Source organism: Sinocyclocheilus rhinocerous, unplaced genomic scaffold (assembly GCF_001515625.1).
Source record: "Sinocyclocheilus rhinocerous isolate Xijiao unplaced genomic scaffold, SAMN03320098_v1.1 scaffold708, whole genome shotgun sequence".
In the NCBI taxonomy this organism is placed as follows: domain Eukaryota; kingdom Metazoa; phylum Chordata; class Actinopteri; order Cypriniformes; family Cyprinidae; genus Sinocyclocheilus; species Sinocyclocheilus rhinocerous.
In genome coordinates this window covers 618483-632135 of record NW_015635523.1, presented here as the reverse complement: position 1 = coordinate 632135, position 13653 = coordinate 618483, and the positions used below count along the sequence as shown (strand labels likewise).

Here is a 13653-nt window from a genome sequence, read left to right as displayed (position 1 = left end):
CAACACCTTCATGCTCCCTCTGGGAGAGTTAGTGGTTAGTGAATACACAGCCACAAACTCGTATGCAGATTCTCCGCCAACAAAACGTGTCTTCAAACATTGCATCTATCCCCACAGGGCCTCGCCATGACAGGCAGTTGTCAGCATCGAACAGTGATGCGGACAGAAAGTGTGGAAGGGCTATGCTCAGTGCTCAGCGCCGCAATTAAAACTCCCTACATGCAATTAATACAGTCTTCAGAGTGTAACCGATTAAACGCTTTACAGCATTGCAGGTTATCTACACCAATACAGGGCATATGTTTACAATGCCTAGCTGAGCAGCCGTCTCTGTCCAGCAGTACCTGCCAAATTCATAAGCTGTATATTTACTGCATAAACAAAACGAGAGCGTCATCTGCATAAATGTGGTTTCTCAGAGAGCTTGTGCTGTTTTAAATACTCCCCCATGAGGATACAGTAATATGCATGGGCTAAGATCAGTCCTGTCAGAGTTTGCAATAGGACCTACTTTTTTTTAGGATAGCTTAAAATGAGCACAGTTGGAGAAGCACCTGGTGTAAATTAATCTGGTGTAAATCACTGCTACATGGGTTTATTTCATATTTATTGTCTCAGCTCTTAGACATGCAAATGAAGAGGGCAGTTGAGGAAACATGCCGTGGATTATTTCACGACGCTGTGCGAATGATGAAACGAATCCGTCATCTTTGGTGGAAAGAAGACAGAATCTCTTCCTGTTTCTCCCTCACACAAAGTCTGACTAATCTAACCCGGTGTGTATTAAACGCCTGGCGTTTCCACTGAATACAGAATGTTCTGACACACTTATCTGGCTTAGAAGTCTTAAATTTTAATTTTATAACTATGTTGGAAAACCCAAAATCTAGCTTTGCACTGTCTACATAGGCACCTACTTTTAAGAACGTGTGAAAAACAACAAAGTTGATTTCAAGAGAGTCTAACATTAGCATGTTACTAACAACTTGAGTCTCTAATAAGCACAAAGAAATTACACAGACACAAATATTAAGTATTGTATTTTCAATTAGATATCCTGTTTTGTATTGATATTTTTCAGTACTGAATAAAATACACTTGAAAAGGCTAATTGCAATGTGTAGCCTTGTACACTACTGTTCAAAAGTTTAGTGTTTTTTTTTTAAGCAAGGACATAAAACATTGTTGCAATCTATTTATATCTATATCTATATCTATATCTATATAGATATATATTTGAAATAACTGCTGTTCTTTTTATTATATTCATTCTATTAATCAAAATGAATATGTTTATGATGGTTTTCACAAAATTATTAAACAGCATTTTTCAATATTTTCAGCACTTATTAAAATAAGATACATTTCACAAGCAGCAAATCAGCATCTTAGAATGATTTCGGAAGGATCATGTGACACTGAAGATTGGAGTAATGATGCTGAAAATTCAGCATTTTAAAATAAAAGAATAAACTGCATTTTAAAATATTTTGAAATAGAAAACACCAACTGAAATTGTAATAATAGTTCACAGAATTGCTGTTCTTACTGTTTTTGCTCACAAAAAAATGCAGTCTTGCTGAGCATAAAAGACATGAGGGAGGAACAAAACAAGATTTCTTAAAAAGCTGCTTCCTTCCCATGTGAAAGAACAAAATCACAATTAGAATGCTTTAATATCTCCATTGTTTTCCCTATAGAGCAATGAAATTAAATGTAGATCATATTGAGATATTTGCATAAACCTCCAGCATTTTGGATTTTTAAAAGATTATAACATTTTAACATCTTCGTAAAACTGGAAATAACTGAGATTTGCCTTGAGCTGTTTATAACAAACCTGTGAGCAATAAAATCTTCCTTCAGGTAATATTTGCAACAGCTTTGACACTGGCTTCTGTGCCTAAAAATGTTGCCTAGGTGGGCAGCTCACTAGGTTTTGGATGATATTCTTTGTCAAGCTAAAAAAAAAAAACTTCAAAAACAGTTTGAGTAGCTCTGAAAGTACATTTCCCGAACTTTCAATTAAATGTAACTCATCCAAGACGCAAATAACAAAAGAAAAAATAAAAGCACCAAAGACCCAAGTCGGGTTGTATGAAAACTACCACCCTGCAGAGAATGGTTTCTTTTTACCCCTTAAAAAGGAGCAGTACGCTCTTGCTTGCCTCTGAAAACATGTTCTTTCTTTCATTCTGCCTGTCTGTCGGTCAGTCTGGCTAACACTGAAGTGCTCCGTCAGCATCAGATATAGTTGTTTCCACTTGTGAAAAAGCAGTGTTTTTCCTAGACAGAAATAACATATCTGGAAATGACTTCTCGGTCGCATGTACTCCTTATTGTGCTTTAAGTTAAATACAGTTCTCACAAGAAAAACAAAGCAAGTGGTATAAAATTCGAATTCTAAAAAAGCCAAAAGTGCGAGTATTTATTTTATGCTATTTATGAACACTTTCAAGGGTAAAACGTTTGTAGGCTTTGTGACTCCGCAAAGCTTCAAAGCCAAACCCAAACCCAAGAGGTTTCTGCTGACAATATGGAGTTGTTCTAGCTAACTGAGTGGGCCACACTGCACAAAACCATTGTGGGGGAAAAATCTGTTCCAGATCCCTCTTATCTTCTAGAACTCACATCCACTGAGGCATTATGGGCACTGGAGCGGTACTGGTCAAGCTTTGGAGCAGAGGAGCTCTCTTTCAGTGTCTCTGTAATTTGATCACGTTTTTTTCATAGTCTGGAGTGAAAGGACAGAGGTCACTCCTGCACAGCGCTAGATAATGACCTTTTGTAACTCTCCTCAGTAAAGAACATCCAGAGCAGTCAAAACCCAGTCACATTTCAAAAGCCTCTGAAGTTTCAAATACCTGCGTTTTCTGTCGTTTTTAACAGTGAAAACCAGCTCTGCATATCCGAATTAATGAGCTGGACTAGAATAGAGACTCATTACTTCTGTGTGTAGAAGGGATAGTTCAACCAAAAATAAGAATTCTGTCATCATTCCAAACCTGTATGTCTTTCTTTGTTTTGCAAAAAACACAGAAGAAGATATTTTCACAAATTTCTCTGTGCTTTTTTTGTTCATACAATGAAAGTCAGTGGGGTTCATTGATTTTCATTGAATGGACAAAATCAGTTTCTTCAAAATACCTTCTTTTGTGTTTTGCAGAAGAAAGATACAACATGCCATGAGGGTGAATAAATGACCATTTTCATATTTGTGAATTGTCCCTTTAAGTGGGCAAAAAATGACAGGCAAATAGACAAGAGGTGAATGGCCAGCGCAGGATCTTAACCTTGTCACAACCAATCACAGCCTCCAAAACATGTGAAGCACAACCACACGCATGCAGAGAAATGAAATGGAATGGTACTTACGAGATGGGCCCACTATAATGGAGGTGAAGATGGAGAGAGAGACAAAAAAATGGATAAAAATGAGATGAGTGAACTGGAAAGTTGGATTTTGTATTTAGAACATGAATGGAAAAAAAATAGTCTGAGTGATTAATGAAACACAAGTGGGATGAAACAACAACGGGCGGCAGTGACAGGAAAAGGAGATGAGGAGGAAGTGATGAGAGAAACTCTAAATTATGTTTTGTTCATGTCATGTTGGAATTACCATAATTACAAGATGACTCTGAGCTGTTGACATCATTGGACTTGCAAAAATATGTTTCTATGACAACACCCATAACACCAAAAAAGATGCACATGCATTTTTTTTGGTTCATAGTATATCTAATACTTACTATAAATATTTAAATATATTAATATAATACTTACTAAAATACTTTTGCTATCATATACACACACACACACACACACACACACATACATATATATATATATATATATATATATATATCATACACTACGTTAGCTTTTTTATTTTACATTATATAAGAATTTTATTACTATTCTTTTTTTAATCTTGAAAATCAAAGCAACACTAAGCAGCTGGTTTTGATAAAAAAAATACAGATATGTGCAAGCACTTTCAAGTGATGATACAGCCATTTTAGTTGTTTCTACATGATATTAGAATAAACTAATTATAGAAGTCAGTGCTTTCAAAACAAGATAACAACTAGCAATTTCAGGTTTCGAAAAAACATCAACAGTTTCAAGTTGGAAAACTCATAACTATGCTAATTCCAACATGACATGAACAGGAATAAACTCATGTTATAGATTCCTTAGGCCTGACAGAGAAGCCTACAATGTTTCTACAAAGCTGTACTAATAATATTTCAGTTTCACTCACACGTTGAATCATCGTCCATCAGCTGTCAGGTGAAATCATTCACAGCAAGTGTGCTGCTATAAACATCTATTAAGTGTGTCGAATATTCTTAATGCGTGCATGTTCTCAAGCCCACAGTCATGTTTTATGAAGCAAGATGTGCCTCTAACCAGATGGAATTATGTTAATTGCATCTGGCAGCTTTAAATAAATGGCTGTTGCCATAGCACTTCACTCCTGTAATCAGCAAAATGCAAGGCCAGCACGTGTGTGTGTGTGTGTGTGGGGGCTACGGCTAATACAATTCAGACTCAGTTGAGTGTGTGTGAGAAAGATGCTAAAGTCAGAGAGAAGAATATAATAGAATTATTGTCAAATCCGTCAGATGTGCTGCGGTGTGGACGTGTATGCGTATGTGTGTGTGTTTGAGAGAGTTACTGAGCTAAGCAGTGCGTCTGCAGAGTTGTTGTAACTCACCGTGGACCTGAAGTGTTCCGGATGCTTCGGCTTTGCCCACACTGTTCTCAGATAAACAGGTGTACGAGCCTTCATCTTCAGCCTTCACCTGAGTAAGACGCAGGCTGTTGTCGGCACGGATCTCAAACCTGCCAGGAAACACGCACACGCAATGAAGTTACTCTCTAGTTTGCCTATAAACAGAGTCCCACTGTTCTCTGCCAGCTGTATCAGCGAAGTTTTGCTACATTGGATTTTAACACTGTAATGCTTCAGTGTGATTAACATCTGCTGCTAACAGTGTTCAATGAGTTTTTAACTTTGACAGACATATATTTTTAAATTGCAGTATATTATTTACCGAAATAATTTAAAATATATATTAAAAAATATTTTTAAAATATATCTGCAAAATATATTTACTGTTTTGATGCATATAAACAATATTTAAAATTAAAATGTAATTATTTTATAATTTAAAATAATATTTATTAATATAGTACATTAACATTTCTTTTTAATTCTAAAATTATTCGATTTTTTTTTTTCAGTTTAAAGCATTAAAAATATTTAATGCACTTAACGCAGGGGTGGAGCTAGGGTTGGCCACCCCACTCACAACATGCTGTTTCTGTCACTTTTTTGACAAGAAGTGCATTTATTCAGTCGCAGAATGTCTTTACGATCACTTCAAATGATAGAAGTTTCAGAAGCGCACTCCACTTCACCTCTGCGCCAGGCGCGAGTCAAACGTGCGCGGAAACAGTACTGCTCTCGGAGCACGTGCTCTTCAGTTGCACGCACAAAGGCGCCGGCGCGCGCTGTATCCTGCCTGTATCATTTCATATCAAAGCAGGAAATAAACTATGAGCATGCAATGTCGTGGTCAGTTAAGTCATAAAGTTACCAAAAAGGCGATTAAAGCTGCCGTATAACTGTGCACGCATGTAATATGTTATATTTGTTATATTTTAAGAACATGTCTCTGAAATGGTTTTCCTGGAGCAGCCCAGCACTGTCTCCCTCATTCATCCTTGATTCAACTCGTCAGTTCATTAGTAGAGACTTTAAAGGGGTCATATGATGCAATTTCAATTTTTCCTTTCTCTTGCGTTTCCACATAATGTACAATAATGTACAGTATGTGGAAAATAATGTGTTTTTTTAACCTTAAACCGCATAAACACATTTCATTACACCAAATACACAAAATAATGTTCTTTTTAGCAACATCATATGACCCCTTTAAGACTTGAAGAGTCAGAAAAAGTAAAGAGAGTTGAGAGAAAATATGATGCATGTCAGATCTGCGTCACGTTCAGCAGCGGCAGCTCTTAAAGAAATAGCAGCCAAAACAACCTAATAACCAGCTGCTGTGATGTTGTTAATAAAAAAAATTTAAAAAAGAGGAAATCAATAACTTTCATAGCTTTAAGGATTCATCTATATTTAATTTAGAATTTAGTGTTTGATAACTTGAATTTCAATTTCTGTATATTTCTGCTGAAGGGCACAGGTAAATATGAAATTTATCATAATGGGTTTATGTGAAGATTGTTTTAAGTTCACTTAAATTAGAACTTTTTTTTATAGTCTACTACTAATAAATATTAAAATTGTTAGCTCTCAATTATACTGCAATGTTGAATGGCTATAGTCAATGGTTAAATATTAGGGGGACAAAACTATTTGATAGAGACATCAGTATTATTGGTATCAGTGATACTGGCCTTCAGTCATAAAAAAAGATGCCATTAAACAAATATTAAAAATATACTGTCTTTATGTTGCTTGTACATTAATTAACAAGAGTTGATGTTAAATTATTGCAATATAAAAGAATATTTTAAATCTTTAATGTTAGGTTGGATTAATTGCGATTAATTAATTAATTTCGATTAAAAATGTTTGATTAATTAGTTAATTTTTTTAATCGATTGATCTTTCTTTGGCTCTTCAGCGTCGTCAAACAGCTGGTCCCAGCCTGGAGAAAGAGCATCTCCTGCTGGTTTCTGATCCACGTCACGCTCCTCTTCAATAAACGACGGCTCGTCAGCGATCAGGCTGAACGTCACTTGAAACGGATCACCAAGTGGTGGATCACTGAGGTTTGTGCTGATCTCTGGGAGATCAAACTCACAGTTCTTCGGTGGAGATCTGGACAGGAGATCTTTGACGTTGGCGAGGATGGTCTGAAAAGCTGCGGTGGTCAGATTGTGAGGGCAGCGTTTAGGACAGAGTTCAGGCTGATAGAACATGTGCTGAAGATCCGAGCTCTCGTCCTCCTGAACGCAGGGGTCTTCTAACAGATCAATCAGATCCACCTCGCTCCCGGCGCTCGGATTTAAACACGTCTCTGTGTTTTCTGCAGACATCACAGATCTGCTGTTGTCCTCTCCTCTCTGATCTTCACGGGTTTCGTCTAAGCAGTGGTCAGCATGAGTGAGTCTCCTCTCACGATCAGCCGTGTTTGGTTTAGTCTTCTTCTGTCGAGTGACTTCGTCAGCGTTTGGTTTTGTTGTTCCTCCACCATCATCATCCTCTTTCTGCAGATACAGCATGAGCTCAGACTCAAAACTACAGTCGTCCTGTGAGGGGAGACACAATCACTTAAATCACTGCATATGTGGATATATTTCTATTAATATATATTTAATAATATAAATCTACAAATAATACTAATAAATATAAAAAATATATTTTAATCGGCTGTCAGTCGATAACATTTTTAAATCTAATTAATTACATGATGTTTTGATTAATTAATCGCAAAATAAATTTGACTGTGAAAATACCCACAAAAGATTATTTAAAGCTATTTTTGTGTTAAATGAGAAAGTATCAAGTAGACATTACAAATTTTAGCTTTAGAAATAAATATTTTACTTGATTCAACATAAAATGTATTACACATAAACATTTAGGCTGCAACGGCCTAACATAAACTATGGAACATAAAAGAAGTTAATATTACATTGGTAACCAAAACAGCTTTGTACCAACAGCCTTCAAAATACCTTCTTTTATGTTCCACAAAAGGACGGTTTGAAACAACATGTGGGTGAGTAAATGATGACAGAATTAAACATTTTTGGGTGAACTATCCCTTTGTTTTTATTTTTGTTATTATTATTAAAAAAAAAATTTAATGAAATGATACTCTAAATAACAAACTAAATCTGCCAGCAGGTGGCGGTAAATGTCTTTATGAGTCTTTCATTCGATTACTTCAAACGGCTGATTCATTCAGGAATTAAGTAAACGGCTCTCTTTATGAATGGGCCTTTGAATTATTGATTCACACGATTCTTTCAAAACGCCAATTCATTCAGAAACTAAACACTGTGCTGCTCGGAGACGTGGCTTTAAAGATAATATGTTCTCTGCAAAATTGAGCAAAAACACATAATATTGTGTTTAAAATATAACACAATATTAACTTCTTATTTACTGAACTGTTGTATAAAATCACATTTAAGCTCGTGATATTCAGGACAAAATCAGCACTCCTGTGATATTGCTCTCGCTGCTCGTGTGATATCGTGTGATAAGTGATATATATAAATATGAGACAAAACTTATACAGGGGCATATTTTTGCACCAATATCTTGAATTTTAGGGCATAACTGCATTTATGAAGTTGTTGCCCTGCATCATATTTGTCAACAGTCAACTATATGAAATATAAGATGACGTACAGGTCTGGGGGCGGGGCCAGTGCATTAACTGTGTTAAAATATTTTAATCACGTTATTTTTTCATAAATAATGAATTAAGTTAACGCGTTAAACTGACAGTCCTTATATATATATTTATATATATATATACACACACACACACACATACATACATACATACATTTATACATACATATAAACAATATTGAAATTTAAAATGGAATTATTTTATTAAATAAAATTATATTTATTTACAGAATACATATTGTTATTATAAAAATGTTATAATTTATATGCATTTTATTACTTAAATGCTTTATTATAATAATTACAATTATATTTATTTATAGAATACATAATAATAATAATTATTATTATTATTACTACTAGGAGTCTTATTCATACTTTCAATATAAAATAATTAATTTTGTTTAAAAATTTTAATTCATTAAATTTTTACATACAACTTTTGTCTTTTATCATATTGCTAATGCCACCAGTTTATTGCTTCTAATTGAGTCTCACCTTCCCCGAGGCAGTTCTCCTTCCTCTTTCCTCCAGCGTATGGTGGGAGTGGGGTCTCCCTGAACCTCACACTGAAAATCCACTGCGTCATCAGCGAGGACCACCTGATTTACAGGTCTGCGTACAAACATGGGCCTCTCTACAGGAGAAAGAATTCCCAGAAAGATTCCCAGAGAGATCAATGTGAGAGAGAAAGAGAGAAAAAAAATCTATAGGATAAAGTAGAATTACAAACCTACCAAACACTACAAGCTCAGCAGGGTCACTGTCCTTCTCTCCAACCATATTAGTGCCGACACACACATACATTCCTGCATCGCTCTTCCTTGTGTTTGAGATCATCAGCTTCCCTCCACGGATCTGTAAGGAAAAGCACATGACGATCTGTCAGGGGTATGCATTTATAAAACACCTAAGAGAAAAAGACACTAAAATCTGAGTTGGTCCCCACAGGAAGCCAAACATGTTGTGATGTTTTATGAACATGGTTTCTGGGCTCCAGAAAAACATAAATACTAAAGCAAAAGCCAGTTTGGTTGTTTATGAAACACTTGACACAAAGAGCACGGCCAAACTGATACATTTAGTAAAAGTGCTTTAATAGCCCATTTAGTTGAGTGGCTGATAAGAGAGTCATAGACAGACAATGAGAGAGACACAAACAAAGGGACAGAGTTGTAATGTTGAGAGAACAGAGAGATATATAAATATATATTCCTATTTGTTGAAATGACCTGTTCTTTTAAAGGAACACTCCACTTTTTTTGAAAATAGGCTCATTTTCCAACTCCCCTGGAGTTAAACAGTTGAGTTTTACCGTTTTCTAATCCATTCAGCCGATCTCCGGGTCTGGCGGTAGCACTTTTAGCTGTAGTTTAGCATAGATCATTGAATCTGATTAGACCGTTAGCATCTCGCTCAAAAATGACCAAAGAGTTTCTATATTTTTCCTATTTAAAACTTGACTCTGAAAACCGACGGAAAATTAAAAGGCTGCATTTATTTTATCAAAAATACAGTAAAAACAGTAATCATTTGAAATATTACAACTTAAAACAGCTGTATTTTAATATATGTCAAAATGTAATTTATTTCTGTGATGCAAAGGAGAGGAGAGGAGAGGAGAGGAGAGGACAGGACAGGAATTCTGTCTCAAATACATGCTGTTCTTTTGAACTTTCTATTCAAAGTATGCTGAAAAAGTATTATGGTTTATGTAAAGAGAATATAAATTGATTATTGGTTATTTTAAAAAAGTTACTTGAGCATCAAATATTGATTGATTATGTAATGATTAAATATAAATATTGATATATTGATTGATTATATACATGTATGCATGCGTGTGTGTGTAAGGAAAGGAAAGGAAAGGAAAGGAAAGGAAAGGAAAGGAAAGGAAAGGAAAGGAAAGGAAAGGAAAGGAAAGGAAAGGAAAGGAAAGGAAAGGAAAGGAAAGGAAAGGAAAGGAAAGGAAAGGAAAGGACAGGACAGGAAAGGAAAGGAAAGGAAAGGAAAGGAAAGGAAAGGAAAGGAAAAGAGAGAAATTCACCGTTATCCTCTCGTCCTTGTCGTTCACTTTCACATTGTTCCTCTTCCAGGAGATAGTGGGTTCTGGGTGGCCCCGTGGAGGGATGCACTCCATCACTGCTGGCTCCCCTGCTGCCACCACGACATCACTGGGGGTCTGTCGAAAATCATCCCGGAGAACTGAAGAAACAGGGAGAAAAGACAGAAATAATCAGCAACTGGGACTGGAGATCACTATGAACTTAACTCCACAAACAGCTACACTTTACGGTGCTGTGCAGCAGCATTTTGGGATATTAGTTTAGTGCCATGCAATCATTTTGTTAGTTGGCTTTCCTGGTTTAATTTGTTTGCAATGTTGTCCTGTTCTCCCCCTGGTCTTAATTTGCTGATGATATCAGTTCCCCTCTCAATCTGGATTTCCATTTTATTGCCATTTATCAGATTCCTTAGTGCCGGCACTGCCAGTACTTTAATCTGACCAGTGCTCTATCAACCCCTCTAAATCGTTCTGCAGCTGCACGTTTCCAATTGGTGTTTGTGGCCCAGAGCGAAAGGTTTGCGTTCAGATAGAGCGTATGAAGTGGAAGGCTTTCGATATTGCGCTGGATCAGATCCAAAAGTGAACCAAACTACGACTCTCTCACTCAGAACACAATATCCAGAGCTCAGACAGCAAATAAATCCACAGAAATAGGACCCTGTTTTAGTCGGCAAGCCATGAGAGAAGGAAATTTAAAAGTTCCCTTTATAGCCAGAGGGAACAGACTGAACTTGAACACTAAAACAGGCAGCAGACACTAAAAAGTGCCTGAAGAAATTCTGCTTGCAAAATCATATTGTATTTTTTTCTTATCTTGATAAATCAGCAATTTCTCCTTTCCTTTTTTTCATTCACTAATAATTGCTCACTGCTTATTCACATAAAAATAGTTTCCATTTCAATTTCAGTCAGTTTCACAAAATGAGAATTAATAGAAGCCTGTTTCGGAATTTTAAAAAATTACTTTTTTTTCCTCACAAAAAAGTCAGAATTCTAAGTTCATTCTGAGTTTACATCTCACAATTCTTATTTTATTTTATTTTTTAGTACAATTCTGACTTGTGAGATAAAAAGTCGCAATTACCTTTATTTGTTATGCCGTTGTGGAAACAAGCTTCCATAGAAATTTGTTTTCATTCTCATTCTTTATTGATGAATTATTCTAAAAAAATAATCTAAATCATTCAAAAAGGGGGCATGTGCCTACAGTTGGTAATTAGCATAAGACACGCCCACCTCCATATAAGGGTATACCATACAACCTCTCAAGTACAATAACTCTTCAAATTTATCCAAGGCCCAAGGATGCTCAAGGCCAATAGAAAAACAACAAAGCATTTTCATATAGAACATTTTGTTGCAGAATCTATCCACACAGAATCTAACTCAGATATGCTTACAACGACATACTGTATAAATTATTTCTTATTGAAAAAAGAACAGACTCAAACACTGGGATAAATAAATAAACAAATAATTCTACACTTTATGCTCTATGATCAGGCAATACAGGTCCCAGGTCAGTACAGTTCTCTTATATTTAATTAATGTACCTTCACAAACAAGAATCTCTATTCACTGCCTAATTCACTCTCTTTTTGACACTGTTTCTCCTATCTGCCCCCTTTCTGGTTTTGTCCTTTTCTCTTGACTTACCTGAACCTCTCCAAATTCTGTAATCTAACCGAACTGACAGAGGTCTGATAACAGTCCGAAGGCAGTCATTTCTCTCTCTTCCCATCCAGCTTTTTCACACTCTCTCTCGACCAGACCACTTCACACGTCTCCTCAAAATCACACAATATGAAAAATTTGAAGACTTAAGAGATCTTTTTTGTTTTAGTTGAAACTGACATATCAGAAGTGTTACATAAACTTTCAGAGCATAAAGACAAGATTTCAGAAGCTGCGGAGGTTGAGCTTTACGCCATAATTTGCACATCAAGCCTTAAAGATGATTAATTAATTATAGAGAGATGATGGGGTAAAAATTTAGCATATTAAAACAGTCCAAGTGGTGGTATCAATGATTCTTTCAAAATTGTTCTCAAAAAGTTTCTCAATTCTAGAAAGCACTGGTGGGTTTAGTTCCAGCAGGGCCGTTTCTAGGCATAGGCGAGATAGGCGGTCGCCTAGGGCGCCACCAGCTGAAGGGGCGCCAATGAGCGCACTGGCACTTTTAGCAGGGTTGTGATAAAGAGTGGCACGGTCACCCTGAAATATGACTGCCGTGCCCACTGGATCCCCCAACATTATTGGGCTAGAGCAGTGTCAATCTGACGATGCCTGTATGCCACTAGATCAGAGTGCTGTCAATTGCTGCCTGATTGTTGCATGCAAAGTTTGCATTTAGAGCGCTCAACAACCCCATTAGATCAGTGGGCTCTGTCAGTGCTTTGGCAAGGTAACACTTTTTTAAAAGGGAATAGGGATTTCGCCTAGGGCGTCAAATTGGCTAGAAACGGCCCTGAGTCGAAGTTTTCCAGGAAAGAGCGGAAGGCTTGTTCTTCTGTCCACTCTCCGCTCTTGTATTTGGGGTGGTGTTTGCTGTTGTAAACACCCTGTAGATCTTCTATGGTCACAACGCCGTCTCCTGTCTTATCAAACTTCCGAAAAGCCTGATTGATCACCTGTTTCCGTGCGCTCGACATGGACGGCTGAAGCAAAGAAACAGAACAAGCGGGTTTCACTGAAATTAGAATGATGAAGGTGTTTTTGAGAAATTTTCTGCATCCTCGAAACACGTTCTTACCCTTAATTTCTCAAGAAACTCATCAAAGTTGATAGTTCCATCCTTGTCCATCACGGCAAAGCTCTGCTGTGCTTTGTCCTTCCCCACAGACACGCCGTAGTTCTCCAGCCCCTTCTCGAACTCCTGGAAGTCCAGAGATTTACTGCCATCATCGTCCATAATGCGAAACGTCCTGGAAAAAATATAGGGAATTTATGTTCTAGGTTAAACTGTTGAACGTAAACATATTTTCATTATTTCTCCCAAATCCTCTACCTTTGTAAAAGAATAAAATAGAAAGACAAATATTTAAATTATTGATTCCTAAAATCCCTAATTAAGCATATGAACATTTCCACCTAATTTAGCCTAAAAACTTAAGATCAGTTGCTGCCTTCCATTTGTACGCCTAATCAAACTGGTTGCATGTCATTTCAACTTTTTTTT

The 13653-nt window shown here is 36.5% G+C and overlaps 1 protein-coding gene across 4 annotated transcripts in view; it reads right to left on the bottom strand.

The window, feature by feature from the left end:
- robo3 (roundabout, axon guidance receptor, homolog 3 (Drosophila)) overlaps positions 1–13653 on the bottom strand; it is an 85408-nt gene that overhangs the window by 36307 nt on the left and 35448 nt on the right. For 2 of the 4 annotated variants that reach the window (XM_016561363.1, XM_016561364.1), the window contains exons 3-7: positions 10455–10612; positions 9145–9265; positions 8906–9044; positions 4724–4851; positions 3376–3387 (exon numbers count right to left, since the gene is read on the bottom strand). In XM_016561363.1, coding sequence (XP_016416849.1) covers positions 3376–3387; positions 4724–4851; positions 8906–9044; positions 9145–9265; positions 10455–10612 — 558 coding nt within the window. The remainder of the gene's footprint in view (positions 1–3375; positions 3388–4723; positions 4852–8905; positions 9045–9144; positions 9266–10454; positions 10613–13653) is intronic. The other 2 variants (XM_016561366.1, XM_016561367.1) reach the window with 1 other exon arrangement.